At 55.5% G+C, this 18,798-nt stretch overlaps 1 protein-coding gene across 3 annotated transcripts; it reads left to right on the forward strand.

Moving 5' to 3' along the window:
• SOCS1 (suppressor of cytokine signaling 1) lies at positions 3,859–7,757 on the forward strand. Of its 3 annotated transcripts, none has more exons than XM_005662126.3 (2): positions 3,859–5,511; positions 6,610–7,757. In XM_005662126.3, exon 2 carries the CDS (start codon positions 6,660–6,662, stop codon positions 7,320–7,322), a length of 663 nt encoding a protein of 220 aa, XP_005662183.1. In that variant the 5' UTR covers positions 3,859–5,511; positions 6,610–6,659; the 3' UTR covers positions 7,323–7,757.

Below are 18,798 nucleotides of genomic sequence, written 5' to 3' on the forward strand. Positions count from 1 at the left end.
GTGCCTGGAAAAGCATCTGGAAGACTAAGCTGAGGCCTGGGAATATGTCTGGGGAGGGGAAATAATTTTCTACAAGGAAACAGACAAATAAAGTAGGGTGGAAAGGGTGTCAGTGAGGCACCTGGTGCTCAGCCAAGCTCCGCTGCCTCTGAACAGAGAGCACGGGAATGCTGGATGTAAACTCTGAGTCTGCAAAGGCTTTGTATTATCTGTCCTCGGTGCCATCTGCCCTTTCTGGGCTCGCTGCAGGCAAGGTGACCCCGAAGGCTCTCCTCAGGGAGAGTCGCTGCCTTCCCCAAGCCAAGCCTCTGCCCAGAAACCATCAGGGTGGCCCCAGGGCCTTTCCTGCTTTCTTGATCCTCATCACCTGTCACCTGCCCCTTGGGCCCTCACACGTTGGTCTCCGGGCCTTTGCTGGCGCCGCGCTCTGCCAGGGGCGCTCTCCCTTCTCCCTGGGCCAGGTCTCTCTTGCTCTTCAAAGTGCAGGTGAAGGGCCACCGCCTCCCAGAGCCTGCTCAGCCCTGCCGGCCCGGCCAGGGGCTTCTGCCGGAGCCAGCAGGCTGTGGGCTGCCCACAGCACGTCTACTGCTGGTCTTCATGCCCCGAAACGATGGGCCTCAAGCCGGCCTCTCTCAGCAGCTTTCCCACTCCCCACGGTGGGGGCTGGTGCCCAGGGTTGAGGAGACGCCCTGCCCCAACTCTCAGCGTCCCCAGCCTGCTGATGGTCAGCCCTTTCGTCTAGCTCCACAGCTTCTGCAAATGCTTGTTTCCCCTATGTGTCAACTGCCAAAGGTCACTGCCAGTGTCCCTGTTGTCAGCTACTGACACTTACTTTGCTACTTGCAGGATGGGGTAGGGTGGCCACCAGATGGGCAGACTAGAAGAGGGTGGACAAATAGAAACCATGGGCTCCCAGCGAGGTGCTGCGAGACTGACTGAGGAAAAGGCACTGGGCCTGCCAGGCTTAGGTTTTCGGACGGTTCTTGCGGCCACTAGATGAAGGTGATGTGCCGGAAGCTACAATGGGGCGGGGGCGGGTGGGGACCTGGGTCCGTGTCTGGACCCCATAACCAGAGTTTCAGAAGTCTGCTTTCCTCTTCTGGAGTTTCTGACCCAGTCCCAGCACCTGCTCTGCTTTCTGAAAGCTGGTGAGTACTGGGTACTGCCCGTAAGCTCCGACCTCATCTCTCCCGCCTTCATCCGCCATGTGGGTTGAAGAGGCTTGCTGGAATGTCCTCACCAAGTCTCCCCAGGATCTGGGGGCCCAGCCACCAGCTCAGGCCATAAGTCCTCTGTCCGACGAGAGCCTTCTCCTTGGGCTCAAGTGTCCCCAGCTGCACGCCCCTTCTCACCACCGAAACACACTATTTTTCCTGTTGTGGGGACAAGGTTCCACCCGAGGTAACGAAGCAACCTGTCTGGAGAAAGAGGCCTCCGAGTGGGATGCAGCCCAGCCCCCGGGCTCTCCAAAATACTCGAAGCTCTTCCACCAGCCCCCAGAGAAGTACCTTCCTCGCCTAGTACATGGAGACACAGAATTTCCAAGTCACAGAACCATGGGCGAGAGTGAACAAGACACCCTCGCCTGGCCCAGAGCGGGCTCCGCAAACAGTGCCTCCACTTCCAGGGTCTCCTGGGAAGGGAGGGCTGACCCCAGAACTCAGGTCGGATGCATGTCCTGGCTGTCCCTGAGGACTGTCTTTGCACCCATTTCAGGAACTAGTGTGGTGACACGGGGGTGGGGGGCACGGACCATCATGAGGTATGTCCCAAGGCCCCCACTGTCACCACTGTGGCTAGAGCCCCAAGCTGTCCAGGAAGTCAGCAGCCGGAGTTTTTTTCCACACCCAACCCGGTAGTGTCTCCTGCAGTCAGGGTGAAATCCAAACCCCTCCCACGTCCCAACAAAACCTTGTCCCATCAATTGGACCCCCTCAACCTCTATACCTCACCCCTGCACTCACCCCTTGCTCCCTACACCAACTATACATGTCTCCTTTATGATCCTCAGCTCCGCCAATCACTCCCACCACAGGGCCTTTGCACTGGTGGTTCTCTCTCCCTGGAATCCTTTTCATCCCGCTTTTAGAAAGGCCTCAGCTCCAACCTGCCCTGTCTGCCTCACCTCACTCCTGTCTCCACACCTCGCTGCCCCCTTTTCCCTGTTTATCTTCCCAGAGCACTTACCATGGTCTGAAATGACCATGAGAATTCACTCTTGGGGTCTCCCTGAAGACCCCTGAGTCCTAGTGCCTGGCAGACAGGAAGCACTCAATAAAAACCTACTGAATAAATACTGAAATGGTGAAGTAAGCGTAATTACCCTACCTTGCAGATGAGGAAACTGAAGTACAGAGACGCTAGGAAGCTGGCCTCGGGCCATGTGCTCACTAAGCGATGGATTTAAACCCAGGCCAGCTGACAGCAGAATCCATGCTCCAAACCCCACAGCTCAGGGCTCCCCAGAAGCACAGACTCCCATGGGAATCTTGGCTGTAAAGAAAGGCTGAGGAGCCCTGGAGCACAGGGCGGTTTCAAGATTACAAGACCTAACCAGGGGCTGCTTTTCCCAGCAGGACTTTGCCAAAGCTAGAAAAAGAAACTGAAAAAACTGAGCTCTGAGCACCAAACCCATGACCGCCCCCCGCCCCAGCTACTGACTGGACCTCTCACTTCTCAGCTGCCAGGGGGGTGGGGTGGGGGGAAAAGCAGCCCACATGTCTGGCCGTGGCCAGACAAGCTGTGGACCTAGGGCTGACCCAACCGCCCCGTGACAAGAAGCCACTCCTGCTCATCACTTTGCTCCGTGCCTGGCACCCTGCTTCAGGTTTTGTTTCTGTGCTGCTCTGTGAGGTGCCAAATTTCCAATGCCCTTCTGAGGCCCAGAGAGAGCAGGCTGCTCGGCTGGGGTCTCACGGCCCATTGGAGTCCAAACTCCTCAGGGTTCCCATGCTGCCCAGCTTCCCGGGAGCCCGGCAGACAGATGCTTGTCAATCAGCATGTTTCTTTTTCCCTTTCTGCGTCTGGATTTGGTTTCGTTTTGAACTGGAGACTTGAGAATGAAACCAGAGCTATAGTAACGGTCACTGCTGGTGGGGAGGAAACCCACGTGTGCTCAGCAACTTGTGCCTGTCTCACCACGGTTGCACAACCAGGATCTGGTCTGCATGGAGGGTAAGGCCAGGGCCATTGTCCACACAAGGAAACCGAGACTCAAGGGGGCCCAGGGCCACAAAGGGTGAGACAGAGGCTTGACTGGCAAGACCTGGAGCCTTTCCAAACTTATGCACAAAAGGGAAGTCTGCAGAAAGGTCCTCACGCCTCCCCCAGGAGGCCCAGGATACAAATGAATCGCTCTGATTTCTTTGCCATCTACTGTTTTTCCAGAAAACAAACCAGGACTCGAGATCACCAGGAATCAGATTGAAGGTGGGGAAGAGTCTATGGCAGAGCAGGCCAAGGCTTTGGGGTCTCTCATCCCGGATATAAGTCTCCACTCTGCCCCTTCTGAGTTGTGTGCCCCTGGGCAAGTGGCTCCCTCTCTAAGCCTAGTTTCCCTATCTGTACAATGGGCAGATTGGATGTTGTACCAATCCAGGGTCTAAGGACTCTAAAGCACTGAGTACACAGTTTAGGCCAATGCTAAATGGATATCGGTAAACAAAGTGAAGGCGGGGCGCCATGGGGATGGATGGGAGTGTGGCGGCAAGTGGAGGACCAAGGGGAGGAGGCCCGAGTCTCCGGAAAAAGAGGTAGGAGTCACCTGGGCTGTCGATGGGGGGGGGGGCACGTGGGCCACCAGCTATTTATACATCTCCCTCTGCCCAGAGGCCTGCCAAGTAGACTGCTGGCAGGAAGACAAGTCATACAGGAGCCAGCCCAGCCTGGCTGCCTTCTCTGGGACTGGACCACCCACCCCCAGCTCAAAGGGAGAAGGAGGTGCTATGCCTCCCCACTGCCAGCATCCAGGGGCCATGAAACTCTCCTTCTACTCCCCCATGCCTTCTATGGCCTGCTCTCCTTGGGCTAGGGCTTCTAAAATAAAGCCAAATGTCTGTGGCTCCAATACGCTGCCACAGCCACAGCCAGCCGCTGATGGACAATAACAGCAACAGCAAACACCTCCTGAATGCTTATTATACACCAGGGGTTGTTCAAAGCACCTGACCCATTAGCACTCATTTAATCCCTGTACTTGGAGGGAGACAATATCATGACCTTCTTCATAGATGGAGACACCAAAGCAAAGGAGTTAATTACATGCTCAGGATCACAAGGACAGAAAGTTGCATAGTTGTAATTGGAAACCAGCTAGCCTGGGTCCAAAGTCCAGCTTTGAACCATTACTTTATATTTTGTCACTTACCACAAGGCGGCCCCATGCAGCTGGTCCTGAATGACCACAGCACCTGACCACTGGCACATGCATGGCTCTGCATCTTCTCACTCCCTTGCACCCAAGTGCACGTTCACACACACAACCCAGGGCACACACACACACACAACCACATCAATGACCAACACCAGCTGCTGTGAACATGAATTCAGGGAGCCAAGGGGGTTCTAAGCAAGCTGGTCCTGGGCCATCCCCTTGTGTTCACGAGGAAACACAGGGGGGCTGGGTTCAGGGATGACAAGCGCCGAGGCTGGAGGACCTGCCACCAGGGCTCCAAGCAGAGGAGCGAGCTGGGCTGCAGCCTGAGAGCTGCCTGTAGAGGGCAGTGTGCAGCCAGGGTCGGCCAAGCCTGGTGTCCTCCGCGTGATGCCTCCTGGCTCTGAGACGCACCACCCACCAGCCTCAAAGCTCATTCGCTCTTTCTTTCATTCAAAAATACAAATAGCAGCCAGGCACCTATTCCGTGCCTTTCCAGGACAAACAGGATCACACACAAATGTACGAATCACAACTGGTACCCCGTCATCCCAAAGCCGAGGTGCGAGTGTGGGAAGGGAGCAGACGCGAGCAGTGGGGAGGCAACAGTAAAGTAGACGAGGGGGAAGAGGAGGGCTGGCCAGGAAAACTCACAGCAGGTTTTTGGAATTAACACATCTGAAAATGAACCGTTTTTTCACTGGGCTCCAGAGTGCCTAGCTGCTCCTCTCCCCGAAATAAAAGCAAGGAGGGCGTGCCTCCTTCGGAGCTCCCCCTCCACCAGTCACTGAGCCTCAGTTTCTCCGGCTGCGGCGTAGTAGAGCGCCGGCCAAGGCCACCGGCAACCGACCTTGCCCGGCCCCGCCCGGTTTCCGAGGAACTGTGTGAGCAGCGAAGGCGCCCCTCCCGCGCCGCCGAAGGGTTCCTCCGAAGCCTGTGGTCAGATCGTCGCTTCCTGGGAAGCCCAAGCCAAAACTGGGGACAGCAACAGGCAGGGAGGGGCGCAGAAGCAGCCATCTAGAGGCTCCGGCACTACGGGGCAGAGCAATGGCGAAAGCAGTCCGGAGGGGTCCCAAACGAGACCCCAAGGGCGGGTGGAGGTGTCTGGCTCCAGAGTAGAGGACCCAGATCTAGCCAAGGTGGGTGATGAGACACCTGATGGGGCAGAAGAATGTGCTAGGGTCAGTCCAAAGTATCCTTAAGGGGTTGGCTGCAGAAATCTGCGACCGAGAGCAGTGGCGGGGGCGGGGGAAGCTGGGCCACTAGGTCCGAAGGGGCGTCTGAGAACTGCCCAGGGAGCTCAGGGATGGGGCTGGAGACCTGAATAGAGGGGTCCTAGGACAGGTGCGAGGCTAGATCAGGACAGGGGGCCTCCCGGGGAAAGGTTCCCGGATTTGTGGCAAAGGTCGAGCGAGCCTGGCCTCCGAGGCGCGCACAAAAAGAAACCGAAAGTGGCGCGGAAGGGCGGGCCTGTAGTGGGGGGGGGGGTGTAGCCGTAGGGGGCGGGGCCTTCACTGACCACACCTCCAAGCCAGTTTAAAAGACTGGTGCAGGGGCGGGCGCGGAGCAGAGCGAGCTGCGGCCGTGGCAGCTGCACGGCTCCCGGCCCCGGAGCATGCACGAGAGCCGCCCCGGAGACCCCCGCCGCCCCGCCCGCGGCGCCCCGCGCCCCGCCGCCAGGTGAGCCCGGCACTGGGCAAGAAAGCGGGAGGGAAAGGGGAGGACGGCACAGGACAGCCAGGTTGCCAGGGCGGCCTCGGGCGCTGCGTGGTGGGGTCGCGGCCGCCACGCCCCTAGCCCCGGCTGGCTCCACCCTGGCAGACCCCCGCGCTTGGGGGTTCCCGCAACGCAGCTTTTCTGCCTTTGCGCAAATCTCGGAGTCGAGGCGCCAATCCCCGGCCTGGCCAGCAGGCGGCGGCCGTAGGGCGGCGAATGGGGAGCCGAGTGGCCGGAGTTGGGGCTGGTTTCTCCAAAGCACCTCTCTCCACGCCCCCCTCTCTTAACCAAACTTTGAGCGACTCCGAGCCCCACCGAGCTCCCAGCCGCGTGGAAGTACTCTGCGGACGGGGAAGCCCATTTTCTAGATGAGACCACTGAGGCTCAAAGGGCCGCCCCGACCTGGTCTTGCGCCCTCGACCCATTAGAAACGGATCCCCACCCCTCCTAAGTTGCCTCGCGGGTTCTCACCTGCCCAGCCCCACCCAGACTCCCCGCTCACTGACTGTCTCCCCCATCAGCGCACCCCCGGACGCTATGGCCCACCCCTCCGGCCGACCCCGCGTGTAGGATGGTAGCACACAACCAGGTGGCAGCCGACAATGCAATCTCCACGGCAGCAGAGCCCCGACGGCGGCCAGAGCATTCCTCCTCCTCCTCCTCCTCTTCATCTTCATCCTCCTCCTCCTCCTCACCCGGGGTCCCGGCGCGCCCGCGGCCCTGCCCGGCGGCCCCGGCTCCAGCCCCGGGCGACACGCACTTCCGCACGTTCCGCTCGCACGCCGACTACCGGCGCATCACCCGCGCCAGCGCGCTCCTCGACGCCTGCGGCTTCTACTGGGGGCCTCTGAGCGTGCACGGGGCGCACGAGCGGCTGCGCGCCGAGCCCGTGGGCACCTTCCTGGTGCGCGACAGCCGCCAGCGGAACTGCTTCTTCGCCCTCAGTGTGAAGATGGCTTCGGGCCCCACAAGCATCCGCGTGCACTTCCAGGCCGGCCGCTTCCACCTGGACGGCAGCCGCGAGAGCTTCGACTGCCTCTTCGAGCTGCTGGAGCACTACGTGGCGGCGCCGCGCCGCATGCTGGGGGCCCCGCTGCGCCAGCGCCGCGTGCGGCCGCTGCAGGAGCTGTGCCGCCAGCGCATTGTGGCTACCGTGGGCCGCGAGAACCTGGCGCGCATCCCCCTCAACCCCGTCCTCCGCGATTACTTGAGCTCCTTCCCCTTCCAGATATGATCGGCCGCGCCCGCCCTGCACGGAGCATTAACTGGGGCGCCTTATTATTTTCTATTATTAATTATTATTTCCTTGGAACCATGTGGGTTGGAGGGAGCGAGTGTGGGGGCGAGGCGCCTCCCGCCCTCGGCTGGAGACCCCTCCCGTAGACCCCTCCCCACCTCTTGTGGGGGTGCCCCCTCTTGGTGCTCCCTCTGGGTCCCCCTGGTTGTCCCCCTGGTAGTAGCTTAACTTAACTATCTGGGGCCAGGACCTGAACTCAGTACCTCCTACCTCTTCATGTTTACATATACCCAGTATCTTTGCACAAACCAGGGGTTGGGGGAGGGTCTCTGGCTTTATTTTTCTGCTGTGCAGAATCCTATTTTATATTTTTTACCACCAGTTTAGGTAATAAACTTTATTATGAAAGTTTTTTTTTTTTTTAAGAAAAAAGGTTTCTAGAGCGTGTGCTTTGGTCAAAGGTTTTCCATGATTCTGAGCGGGTCCCCGGGGTCCTAAGACTGACCTGTTCAGCTTGGCCAAAGGCCGTGTGGGGCCCAAGTTCTGGCTGGGAGCCCTGCATGGCTCTACCCACAGTGCTCAAGGGGAGAGGAACAGTTTGTCTAGTTTTGGTCTTGTCTCTGGTAACATGGCAGCTCGAGTTTGAGCACTTAATGTGTGCCAAGCCCTATTCTGTGCTTCACATGCTTAAATTGACTTAATCTATAAAGACAACCCTATGAAGCAAGGCTCTAATCCCCATCTTACAGAAGAGAACACTGAGGCATTTTAAATTTGCCTGTGGTCATCCCTATGGCCTTTTTTGGCTGTCCTCCCAGAAATCTGAAATGGATGACAGAGAGGAAACTTCTTTCATTCTATGACCACAACTTCTTCCAGGAAGAGGGTGGGGGTGGGGGCTCGATGAGTTTTTGGAAGGAGTGGCACATTCTGAAACTCAGTATCTAGGGAGACATAGTTTAAATGGGATGGGGATTCAGTGCTGGGTCTGACTTCCTTCTTCCCGCTCTCTTCTAACTCATGTACTTTTTGGTGAACACACAACTTGGAGCCAGAAAGACGCTTTGTGGTCTGTGGTGGAAGGAGGGCCCTTTTGGCGGCTTTGGGCAATTCCCTTTGCCTCTCGGGGCCTCAGTGACTACCTCTAAAATGGGCTGGCTGGAAGAGGTGCTTTGCTGTAACCCTCAGCAGCAGGCACTGATGCGTAGTGGTTGGAGGAGGTGGTGTTTTTGGGAACTTGGGCTGGCCAGCATCACCAGAGGGTTCCCAGGCTACTCCTGCATCTGTGGCCGGCCTGCTGGCCACTCACACCTGAGCTGCTGCTCTTGGTGGATTGAGCCACTTTCAGGTTTAGGGTTAAGCAGCCTCACAGACACATTACACTTCATTTTTAGAAGTCAGAATGGCCCTCTGCAGCCTTGGACATGCTTGTGATGGAGTGTCCTAATATTTAATAATACCTTTCAGACTTGAAAGTGCAGCATAAAATTAACTTGATAACCAGAGAGCTGGGGCGGCCCAGGCTTGTCTTGGGGATTAAATAGATTCCGGGCCTCAAGGTTAAGGATGGCCAGGAGAGATTTAGGATCTCGGAGAGCTTTGGCAATTTCATCCTTTAATGAGGTGGGCTGGGAGGGAAGGAGGAGACGTCTTGTCTCAGTGCCTCCAAGGAATCACTGCTTTTTCTTAACTGTGTCCTGCCCTTTTTTCTCTGCTCTGTAGATCGAGTCCTGGCCTTGTTCCGACTTCCCTGTCTCCCACCCAGCTTGGGCAGTGCTGGGAGAAAAACCCAAGAAGGCAGTGCCTGGGCATAGGGCAGACACTTAGTGAGCGTTTACTGTATGCCGGGCCCCGTGCTACCTTGTTGAAGCCTCACAACTGGCCTGTGAGTTAGTAACCTCCCCTCATTGTGTAGATGGGAAAACTGAGGCTCAGAGAGGCAAGTGGAGGAGCCAGATTTTCAAACCTAGGACAGTCCTGCTTCAGAAGCTGGGTACCACTAGCCAGCACAGCCTCCCACGAAGGCCTCACGGCTGCAGTAATACTAAAGCAGCTGCTAACATTTATATAGAGCGTCAATGTGCAGGCACTATTCCAAGTGCCTAGTTACCTATATTAAAATGGTCAATAAATTTTTAAAAAGTCAATTTCACCCTAGCCTTAGAATTGAGGTATTATTAACATCCCCATTTTACAGATGAGGAAACAGGCTCTCAGTTAAAGAGGAACTAATTTGCAGTTCATTTACAGTATTTCCAGGGTTTTGTCCTTTCAAAAAAGGCTTTAAAATTATATCTTCAGTATCCCAACCCATTCCCCTTAGCAAAATAGCTCAGAATAAAATGCCTCTAATCACACTACCCAGAGCTGGCCCATTTCTCTGTGAGTGATTTTTCAAAAAATCTATACTAACATACATACAGGGATCTAAATGACCTAAAAGCCCCCAGGAGCTGCACTCCAGGCCCTGAGCAACAGCTCGCAGGCACACACCAGTGAGACTCGCCTCGGAGAAGGGCAGGGAGTGGGGGCCCCGCACCCTGTGTGGCTTCTCCGTGGTGCAGATTCTCTCAAACCTCAGCTTCATGATTCAGCAGCGCTGACGTCAATTTACAAGAATGAAAAGTGAGAGGAGGGTTGGTGTGGGGGGGACCGGGTTGGGGGCCCAGGTGCGGCTGAGGTGTCTTCTGCACTGGCAGTGAGTGGGTGAGCCGGGCAGTGGGGGGCACGCAGAATGGGAAGGGGCAGCTCTTTAGAACGATGGGGATGGCGCACAGGTTCGGGAGCAGCCTGTGGCCAGCATCGAAGCCGTTCCTGAGCTGGGGACTCTGCTCCCCATTTTAGAGATGAGGAAATGGAGGCTCAGAGAAGTACAGTCACTTCTTCAGGGTCACACAGCTCAAAGGTCATAACCAAGACTTGCACCAGGTCTACACCCCTCTCAAGACAACTGGTTTCTTCACGAGGAGAGGTGGGAAGAGGGAGGAATCCCATGGAGATGCTTATTCCCAGGCCTCACCTCGGCCTGCTTGACTCTCCCAACCTCATGAGTGGAACTGTCACAGTCCCGCAGCCAGGAAGTGGAGAGCCAAGCTGCTTCCTGAGGTACTGAACCTGAAGCATTTAGCACAGAGCCTGGCAGTACATCTCTGAATGATGTGTTGCTCACACAATGATACTGAAGTTCATTAAACGAACATTCACGTGGCACCTATATGTTCTAGGCATTACTCGAAGCCCAAAGGATACATACAGGAATGGACAAAACCAAGGGAGTCTGGTCCCTGCTCTCGCCATGGTCGCATTCAGGGCTTCAGACAGTAACTAAATATGGCACAAAAGGAACAAGACCATTCTGAGTAGTGACCGTACATACTCAGAGGAAAACTCAACAAGGTGGCTGGGTGGGGGGTGGGGCTATTTTAAAAGAAAGGTCAGGAAGGCTCCCCACAGGTCACACTGCAATGACTGGACGGAGCCAGCCAGGAGATGGGCCTTCCAGGCAGAGGGAACATCAAGTCCAAAGCTGTCAGCTGGGAGGGAGTTCAGCCCATTCCAGACACTGGCCAAACTGGAGGGGACTGAGTGGAGGCCGGGCAAGGGATGAGGTGGAACGGGTGGGCAGGGGCCAGAGCCCTGTAGGCCAAGGAGAGGAGTGTGGATTTGAAGTGTGATGGGGGTGGCCTGATCCTCTGATGGCGAGGCAGAGATGGCCTTAGGCTTCTTGCCTTATGATGTATTATCTGGGGCGGGGGGGAGGGGGGGGAAAGGGTGGGTGTCACTCTTGGCCACACCTTCAGCTCCAGCCAACTGGGCCACAGCAAGGCAGGGACAGCCACAGGACCTGCCTGGCCCAATTCTGGCAGCAAGTGTGGGCCAAACCTGGCATCAGTCAGAAACCCCAACTCTGACCAGACCCCAAGCCTGGGTCTGAACAGAGACCCAGGGCAGAGCCCCCCAGACTCCAGTGAGGGGCTTCCTAGAGTGGCGATCGTCTGTGAAGAGGAAAGCTGGCTTCAGCTTTGGGGAAGGACCCACAGGACCTGAAAGGAGGCGGACTGGGCCTGAAACGGGGTGGCCAGTGCCACCTGGAGGCTTGCTTTGCATCCCCTCACCTGGGCAGCACCCTCACCTGGCGTCCATTACCATCATCCGGAGACTCCCTTGGGCTCGCGCGGTTTCCGGGGATATAACAGGGGCCTGGCCTATTCCCGCGCGGGTTTAGGGTGGGGGGAGGGAGTCTCAGGGTCCCTCAGGGAGGGCAGTGCAGTGTTCAACAAAGCAAGTCCACACAGGGACAATGGTGCCCAAGGCGCGAGTTCAACCGCCCCTCCCACTTGGTCCTGGCACCTGACAGCCCTCAGGGGAAACGGGTGCCATGCATTTTATACCGGCTGTTTGGCCCCAGTACAAACCCCTACACGCCCCCACCACACAAACATAACCCCTTGGGAGGTTGGGCATCTCCAAGCCGCAGGCCTCCAGTGACTCCCTGCGGTGCTCAAAAGGCCCACCTCCCGCGAGGCTGCAGGGGGCCCCACCGCCTCCGCCACACTCACCGCACTCCCTCTTGCCACCGGTCCTTTGCATGTGCTGTTCCCACACCTCCTTTGGCTTCAAAAATCAAGGCCTCGTACGGGTCCCAGCGTCATCAGCCAAGAGCTCCGCACCGCTCGCGACCTATCAGGCCGCCCCGGGCCGCGCGCTGATGACATCAGCACGCCGCTCTCACGGCTGCTGTGGGTGCCGAGCTCTGTTCATCCCGCTCGGATCCTGGGCCTTCCTACCCCCGCTGGCCTCCGCGTGGTCCCAACACCACCCCATGTGTGCTGCCTGCTTGGAACACAACCCCCCAGCTTCCCCCCAACACACACCCCTGCACCTGCCCTGAGAGAACGTGTCCTAAGGGCATGCCAGGTCACCGCCCCGCCCCCTCTAGTCTTTAGAGACCAAAAATCACTTCCACCCCATCTAGTCTGTACCCACCCCTGCTGCCCCAACTCACACAGCCCGTAGGTCCCAAACCCTGGTTTCCTCACCTGAAAATGAGAGTAACCTCTGTACCCACCCCTTGGGCAAAATGAAGACAGGTCCTATAAAATGTTTAACACATGATAGTTATCCAGTCATTGGCACTGGCTTCTCTGCTTCTTGATTTTTGCCCTGCTGCTGTTTTAAGATCATGCCATTTCCTGGAGTTCCCTGGTGGCCTACATTGGGAACTCCAGGAAATGTGGATCCCAGTAGGATCCCACATTGTCCCTACTGTGGCTCATTGTCACTGCTGTGGCGTGAGTTGGATCCGTGGCCAGGGAATTTCTGTGTGCTGTGGGCACGGCCAAAAAAATAATGCCATTTACTGAGCACCTACGGATGCTAATATTTACCCAGTTTGCATCATGAGGAGATGGGCTCAGAAAGGTGAAGGAATTGGCCGCATGATGTGTAAATGGCAAAGGCAGCATTTGCCTCCAGGGGCTCGAGACCCAAGGTCATGATCTCACCCCCTATAGTGCTCTAGAGTGCATGGATTAATGTGTTTCTAACACTTAGGACCACCCCAGAGGATGTTCGGAGACATGGAACTGGTCAGCGCTCAGAGCCCCTCAGGCACCTGCCCTTTCTTTCCAAACCTAGGCTGGGAAGCCAGGCAAGATGGTAGGCTGGTAACTTAACTACAAATCTGCATCAGAATTCAGCCTAGGAAAATGGCCAGGGATGCTGGATCAAAAGGGACTCTGAAGGAGTGGCTCCGGGCCAGCCCTGGCTGCTGGGGGTGGGGGGGAGATGCAAATGAGGATGGGCAGGGGCAGGGACAGGGACAAGTGAGCCAGACAGCTGAATCCTGTGCAAGAGCAGGGCTGGGAGGGTGACATTCAGGGTTGGCCCCACCTGGGGACCTGCAGGGACCTGTGTGGTGAGACACTCCCTCCCTTACCTCCCACACCTGGATGAGCTGGGAGGGGCATCCAGAGGCAGGATGGAGAGGAGGGCGCAAGACCCAGGTAAGTCAGCCTCGGAGGGCCCCTCCCCATCAACATTTCACTGTGGGAGGCAGCACAGGGGAGCAGAAAGAGCTGGGCCCCAGGACCTGGGTTCAAGTCCTGACCGTTAACCATTTGCCTGTAGTGGCCTGCTCTGTAAAATTAGAATTAGACTCAATTAGACCCACTCTGCCTTGCTTCAGAAGAGTCACGAGGAAGAGAAGATTTAATATAAGTGGAAATGAAATAGGTCACCACCCAAATATAGGAATTATAATAATAATCATTGTTTTGCATCACACCAGCTGCCCACGTATATTTGAATCAGCACAGCCATGGAGCCTCACAAGGACCACGTGAAACAGGTATAATTATTGTTGTTATGGTCACTTTGCAGATGAGGACACCAAGGCACAGAGAGGGTAAATAAAGGGCCAGGGTCACACAGCAGCTCGGTGGCAGACCCTAGAAGGTTCTAACACAGGCAGCCCAATTTCACAGCCATCCCTTAGTTTTAAGCTTTAAGCTGAGGTGGCCATGAGGTCAGCCACTGGAACTCCACTTTTATGATTTTTGCCAGTTCTATCCAAGTTTCGGCTTCATGTTATGCAATGATATTCTTCAGATCAAGTTACTTGGTTTCCTTAAGTAAGTTTTATTTAAAGGGAAACATGTCGTTACTACATGCAGAAAGCCAGACTCACCGGTCACAAAGAGGTAACCCTTTAAAAAATGCAATGAAATGCAAGCAATGTGAGTAGGTTCTAGCTAGAGATTGGTATCTTGCTCTGCTCTAGGAGAAGGTCTGCTTTGTGTTTGATTGAAAGGGAGGGAGAGAGAGAGAAAAATGTGTCAAGTGTCAGAGACATGTTTGAGACACAGCAGCACCCAAATGAGACTTTCTCCTTGACTTAGTAGAAAGACTACACGAAAAGGAAAGTAGGAAATCACTGTTTCACAGCAGGGGGTGGGCTCACTGTTTTAGCAAAATGTCCCTGGGAGTTCCCGCTGTGGTGCAGTAGGTTAATGATCCAGCTTATCTCCTTGGAGATGCCGGTTCGAATCCCTGGCCTGGCAGAGTGAGTGAAGGATCCGGGGTCGCTGCAGCTGTGGTGTAGGTCACAGCCCCAGTCTCAGATATCATCCCTGGCCTGGGAACTTACATCCATCGGGGGTGCAGCCGAAAAGGACAAAAGAAAAAAAAAAAAAAGAGTCCCTGTGTCCCACCTAAAAATATCATCCAGGAACCTTCCAGGGCACCCATCCCACACCTGGGAAACAGCTGGCTTGGCTGCCATCTGCATGTTGTAGGTTCTGACTCTGAGTCTCAGTTGCCTCCCCTGTGAAATGGGTAAGCACCAAGATCCCGCCCAGTACAGAGGACTAAAAGGAAGTGATTGTACATGCCTAATAAGTGGCACTATGTTGGTAGGGCAGGCTGGGCTCTATATCAGGGGTGCCTGGCCCCCCTCCAGCTCGGGACGCTGAAAACGAAAGCCCTGCATGGCCAGCCTGGGGCTCCTCTGTGCTTTTTATCTTATCTTTTGCCAATCCCCTCTGTGCTAACCTGGTGACAGGAAGGGCCACAGTTTCTGGAAGGTGGGTCAAAGCGAAACTACCTCAGGTCCAGCAGACTGGGGCCTGGCCGGCTCCCCTAGCCAAGTGGGCAGGGCTGGGGGTGCACCCTCCAGCCTTCCTGTGGGCATCCCCCTCCACGGGATTTGAGATGGGAAACTGAGAGGTGTGGGCTGCCAGCCCCTTTGCAAGCAGTCGAGGGAATTGAGGCTGACTGTCCAAACTGCAGATTTGATCACTTCACAGCCCTGGTCACACACACCCTTGAGCTCCCACTGCAGAGGAGTCTTGCGTTGGCTGCCCTTTATCTGGCTCTTGCTAGGCACCACTACTATCTCATTTTACTGACAAGGCAGCTGAGGCCACGAGAGGTTAAGTTCCTTGTCGATGGTCTCAAGGTCAATAAAAGTAGTCGGAGCAGTATTTGAACCGAGCGACACAACCCTAGAGCCTTCTAGTGGCTTCCAGCTGCTAGACACTAAAATATGACACCTTTCCCATGGGATGTGACATCCTTTATTGCCTCAATGGACTTTTTTATTTTGTCTTTTTGCTTTTCTAGGGCTGCTCCCATGGCATATGGAGGTTCCCAGGCCAGGGGTCTCATCGGAGCTGTAGCCACCGGCCTACACCAGAGCCACAGCTATGCCGGATCTGAGCCTCATCTGTGACCTACACCGCAGCTCACGGCAACACTGGATCCTTAACCCACTGAGCAAAGCCAGGGATCGAACCCGCAACCTCATGGTTCCTGGTGGAATTTGCTTCCCCTGCGCCACGACAGGAACTCCCTCAATGGACATTTTTAGCCCCTCACTGCTCCCTTCCCTTTCCCCACCTCTTCCATCCTCCCCAATTTCTCATCGTTCCCTAGGCATTTTGAGCGACCTGGGGAAAGTCTTGGATGTTTCTTTTGCTTCCTCTTCATTTGTTTGGTAAATTCCCAGTCAGCCTGCATGGCTAATATATACCATATGTATATAGCAATACAGAATATGTATAATATAGATCCTTTTTTTTTAGGGCCGCACCCACAGCATACGGAAGTTCCCAGGCTTGGAGTTGAATCGGAGCTACAGCTGCCAGCCTACACCACAGCCACAGCCACGCCGGATCCTTAACCCACTGAGCGAGGCCAGGGATGGAACCCCCATCCTCGTGGATCCTAGTCAGATTCTTACCCCGCTGAGCCATGACAGGAAGTCCCCTAAGCAACCTGCAAAATCCAGCTCAGCCGGGGAAAGCAAGGGCGCTGGGAGTCGGAGAGAGAGGGGAAGAAGGGGATAGGGACAGGCAGAGCCAGGGAGTGAGAGACAGAGATGGGGAGATGAGGACGGGGGAGAGGAGAGGAAAGATGGGAAGGGAAACAGGGAGGAAAGAGAACACAGAGAGGGGGACCTGGGAATTCGAGAACGGCTTGGGGACGGTGCGTGAACGAGAGCATGAGGGAATTCACCAGCCAAAGAGTGAATGAATGAATCGATCCATCACTGAATGAGGGGGAGGGGGTGAAGGAATGAAAAAGCCAAAGCAGATAAAGGGCAAGTGACTGAAGAGGAAGCATTGGTGGCTGGGCCAGGTGGCAGGTCCTTAGCCCCGGCGGCCCCCCTGTTCCTACCCTCGAGGCTGGACCGGGCTGGACCTCTCTGGGCTCCTGGCCTGGTCCATGTCCTGAAGTGGCGGCTGTGTCCTGGATATGTGACAAAGCAGGGCCTGCAACCCCTGCCCCTCCCAACCACGAACCTTGGGCACCTACTCGGCTCCAGCGCCTGAAAACTGAAAGTAAAAGCCATCCTGAGCTTTGCCCCAGCCTTCCTGTCCCTCAGCTGGTTTCTTAGAAATCAGCTGCCTTGGCTACCAGCTGCAGCCTGGACTTCCGCCCTCACCCAAGGGTCCCAGCTCCCACTGGGTGCCCACGCTGCCAGCAGAAGTAGGACCAGAGGCCTGTGCTGGAGTTGGGGACCACCCCAGAAAGCGTGGGAATCATGCACTCATCTCACAAATGTTGATTCGGGTTTGCTGTGTGCCAGGTGCAAGGGGAGCAGATGAATCCGGGCCATTCAGAGAGTTAGGGGCAAACAGGACTTATATAAGGTTTCAGTATCACCTGATCCAGGCCCCAGCAGGAAGAGGGGATTGGGGGTGCAGGGGGGAGCACCAGGACAAGAACAGTGACTTTTAGCCTAAGAATCATGGGGAGGAGGGTGGGAAATGAGGGGTCTGGGGAGGCTCCGGGGAGGTGTCACTGCCTGAGTCCTAAAGCGGGAGAAGGAATTCACCGGGGTAGCCAAGGTGGGGAAGGGCATCTCGGGCAGAGGGAACAGCATAGGCAAAGTGACTTGCCTATACTGTATAACCGCTCCAGAAGTCAGCATGATTCTATGGGTTTTGCAGGCAAAAAACTAAGACTCAGAGAAGTGTGGTGATTGACTCACCCAAGACCTCACCGCTCCAGTGGAGATATGGATGTGGGCCCGGTGTCTCGTCTCTCCTAAGCGAGCCTCAGGTCAGACCTGGATCCCCACCAAGGCTGTCTCACTGGAGCACGCCCTCTGACCCAGGCCCTGGGCTCTCACACCTGTCATTTAAATCCTCAGCACCGCTCTGTAGCAAGATGTGGCTGGGAGAAAAAATAAGGCTCCGAGAAGTAAAGGGACCTGCCCAGGTCACACAGCCTGCTGGGCCAAAGCAGTGATTCATGCCCAGGTGCATGGGACCAAAGTGCCCCATCCTCCTTCTGCAAGAGGCATCTGGGCCCTCACAGAACACAGTCCTGACCTGATAGTCTCTGTCCCCATGTTCTAAAGAGGTGACGGGAACAACAAGCACCAAGTCTCGGTGGCTGGAAAGGAGGATCCACATAGGGTGAATGAGAGCTTTGCTCTCAGGGAACTGCCTTGCTTCATCCTGTATGATCCTCAAGGAGCTGTGAGTCACAGTGCCCCGGGCGACAGGTGGACATGGATCAGACCTGGCCAATCAGAGGTACCTATGCCCAGTTCAGGGTAAGCACATGACCTAAGCTGTCGCAGTCAGAGACCCTCCTGGGACTTTTCTGCTGAAACAAACAGGAATTCCTTCCTCTAAACTGAGGCCCACCAGCAGTGCCTACTGGGTCAAGAGAGTGGAAGAGAAGGTGCACAGAGCAGAGCCCTGACTTATGGTGGGAGCTCCTGCATCCAGCCATCCCTGAAATCCACCTCTGGACGTACTTGTTACACACACGAGTTTCCTTGTTTACTTAGGCTTGTCTGAATTCTGTTTCGGTCACTTGCAACCCAAAGAGCCCTGGGTAATCAGAGTTTGAAGAGCAGCAAGGGTCCGGGGTCAGGTTTAGCTGGAACCAAGGGTGAGTGAGTGAAATGGAACCACTCTTTCCAAGAAGAGGTAAAATGACTCGCCCACTGAAAGAGGCAAGACTAGTGAGCTGGGGCCCACAGCCGACCCCCTCTCTGGCTGACGTCTGCCCTCAAGGAAAGCTGGAATGTAGACCCTTTCACACCTCCGGATTCATGGTTGCTAATAACTGACTTTTTTGCACTGGAAAAAAAAAATTCCACATTAAAAAAATTTCCTTCCCATTTTTTTTAAAAAAAAAAAAACCAACTTTATTTTTAGAGCAGTTTTAGATTCACGTCAAAATTGAGTGGAAAGCACAGAGTTTCCATATCCCCACGGCCCCCCCCACACAGCCTTCCCCCGCCGCTATCAACAGCCCTCATCAGTCCACATTATGGTTTTTGTTTTGTTTTTTAAAGTTTTTTTTTTTTTTTTTTTTGGTTTTGTTTTGTTTTGCTGCCCTGTAGCATATGGAGTTCTCAGGCCGGGGATCAGATCTGAGCCGCAGTTGTGGCAACACCGGCTCCTTTAACCTATCAGGCCTGCATCCTGGTGCTGCAGAGATGCCGCTGGTC

This window comes from Sus scrofa, chromosome 3 (genome assembly GCF_000003025.6).
Source record: "Sus scrofa isolate TJ Tabasco breed Duroc chromosome 3, Sscrofa11.1, whole genome shotgun sequence".
Lineage (NCBI taxonomy): Eukaryota > Metazoa > Chordata > Mammalia > Artiodactyla > Suidae > Sus > Sus scrofa.

Excerpts from the sequence above, each read along its gene's own strand:
- SOCS1 (XM_005662126.3), top strand. The coding sequence starts at position 6,660 with ATGGTAGCACACAACCAGGTGGCAGCCGACAATGCAATCTCCACGGCA.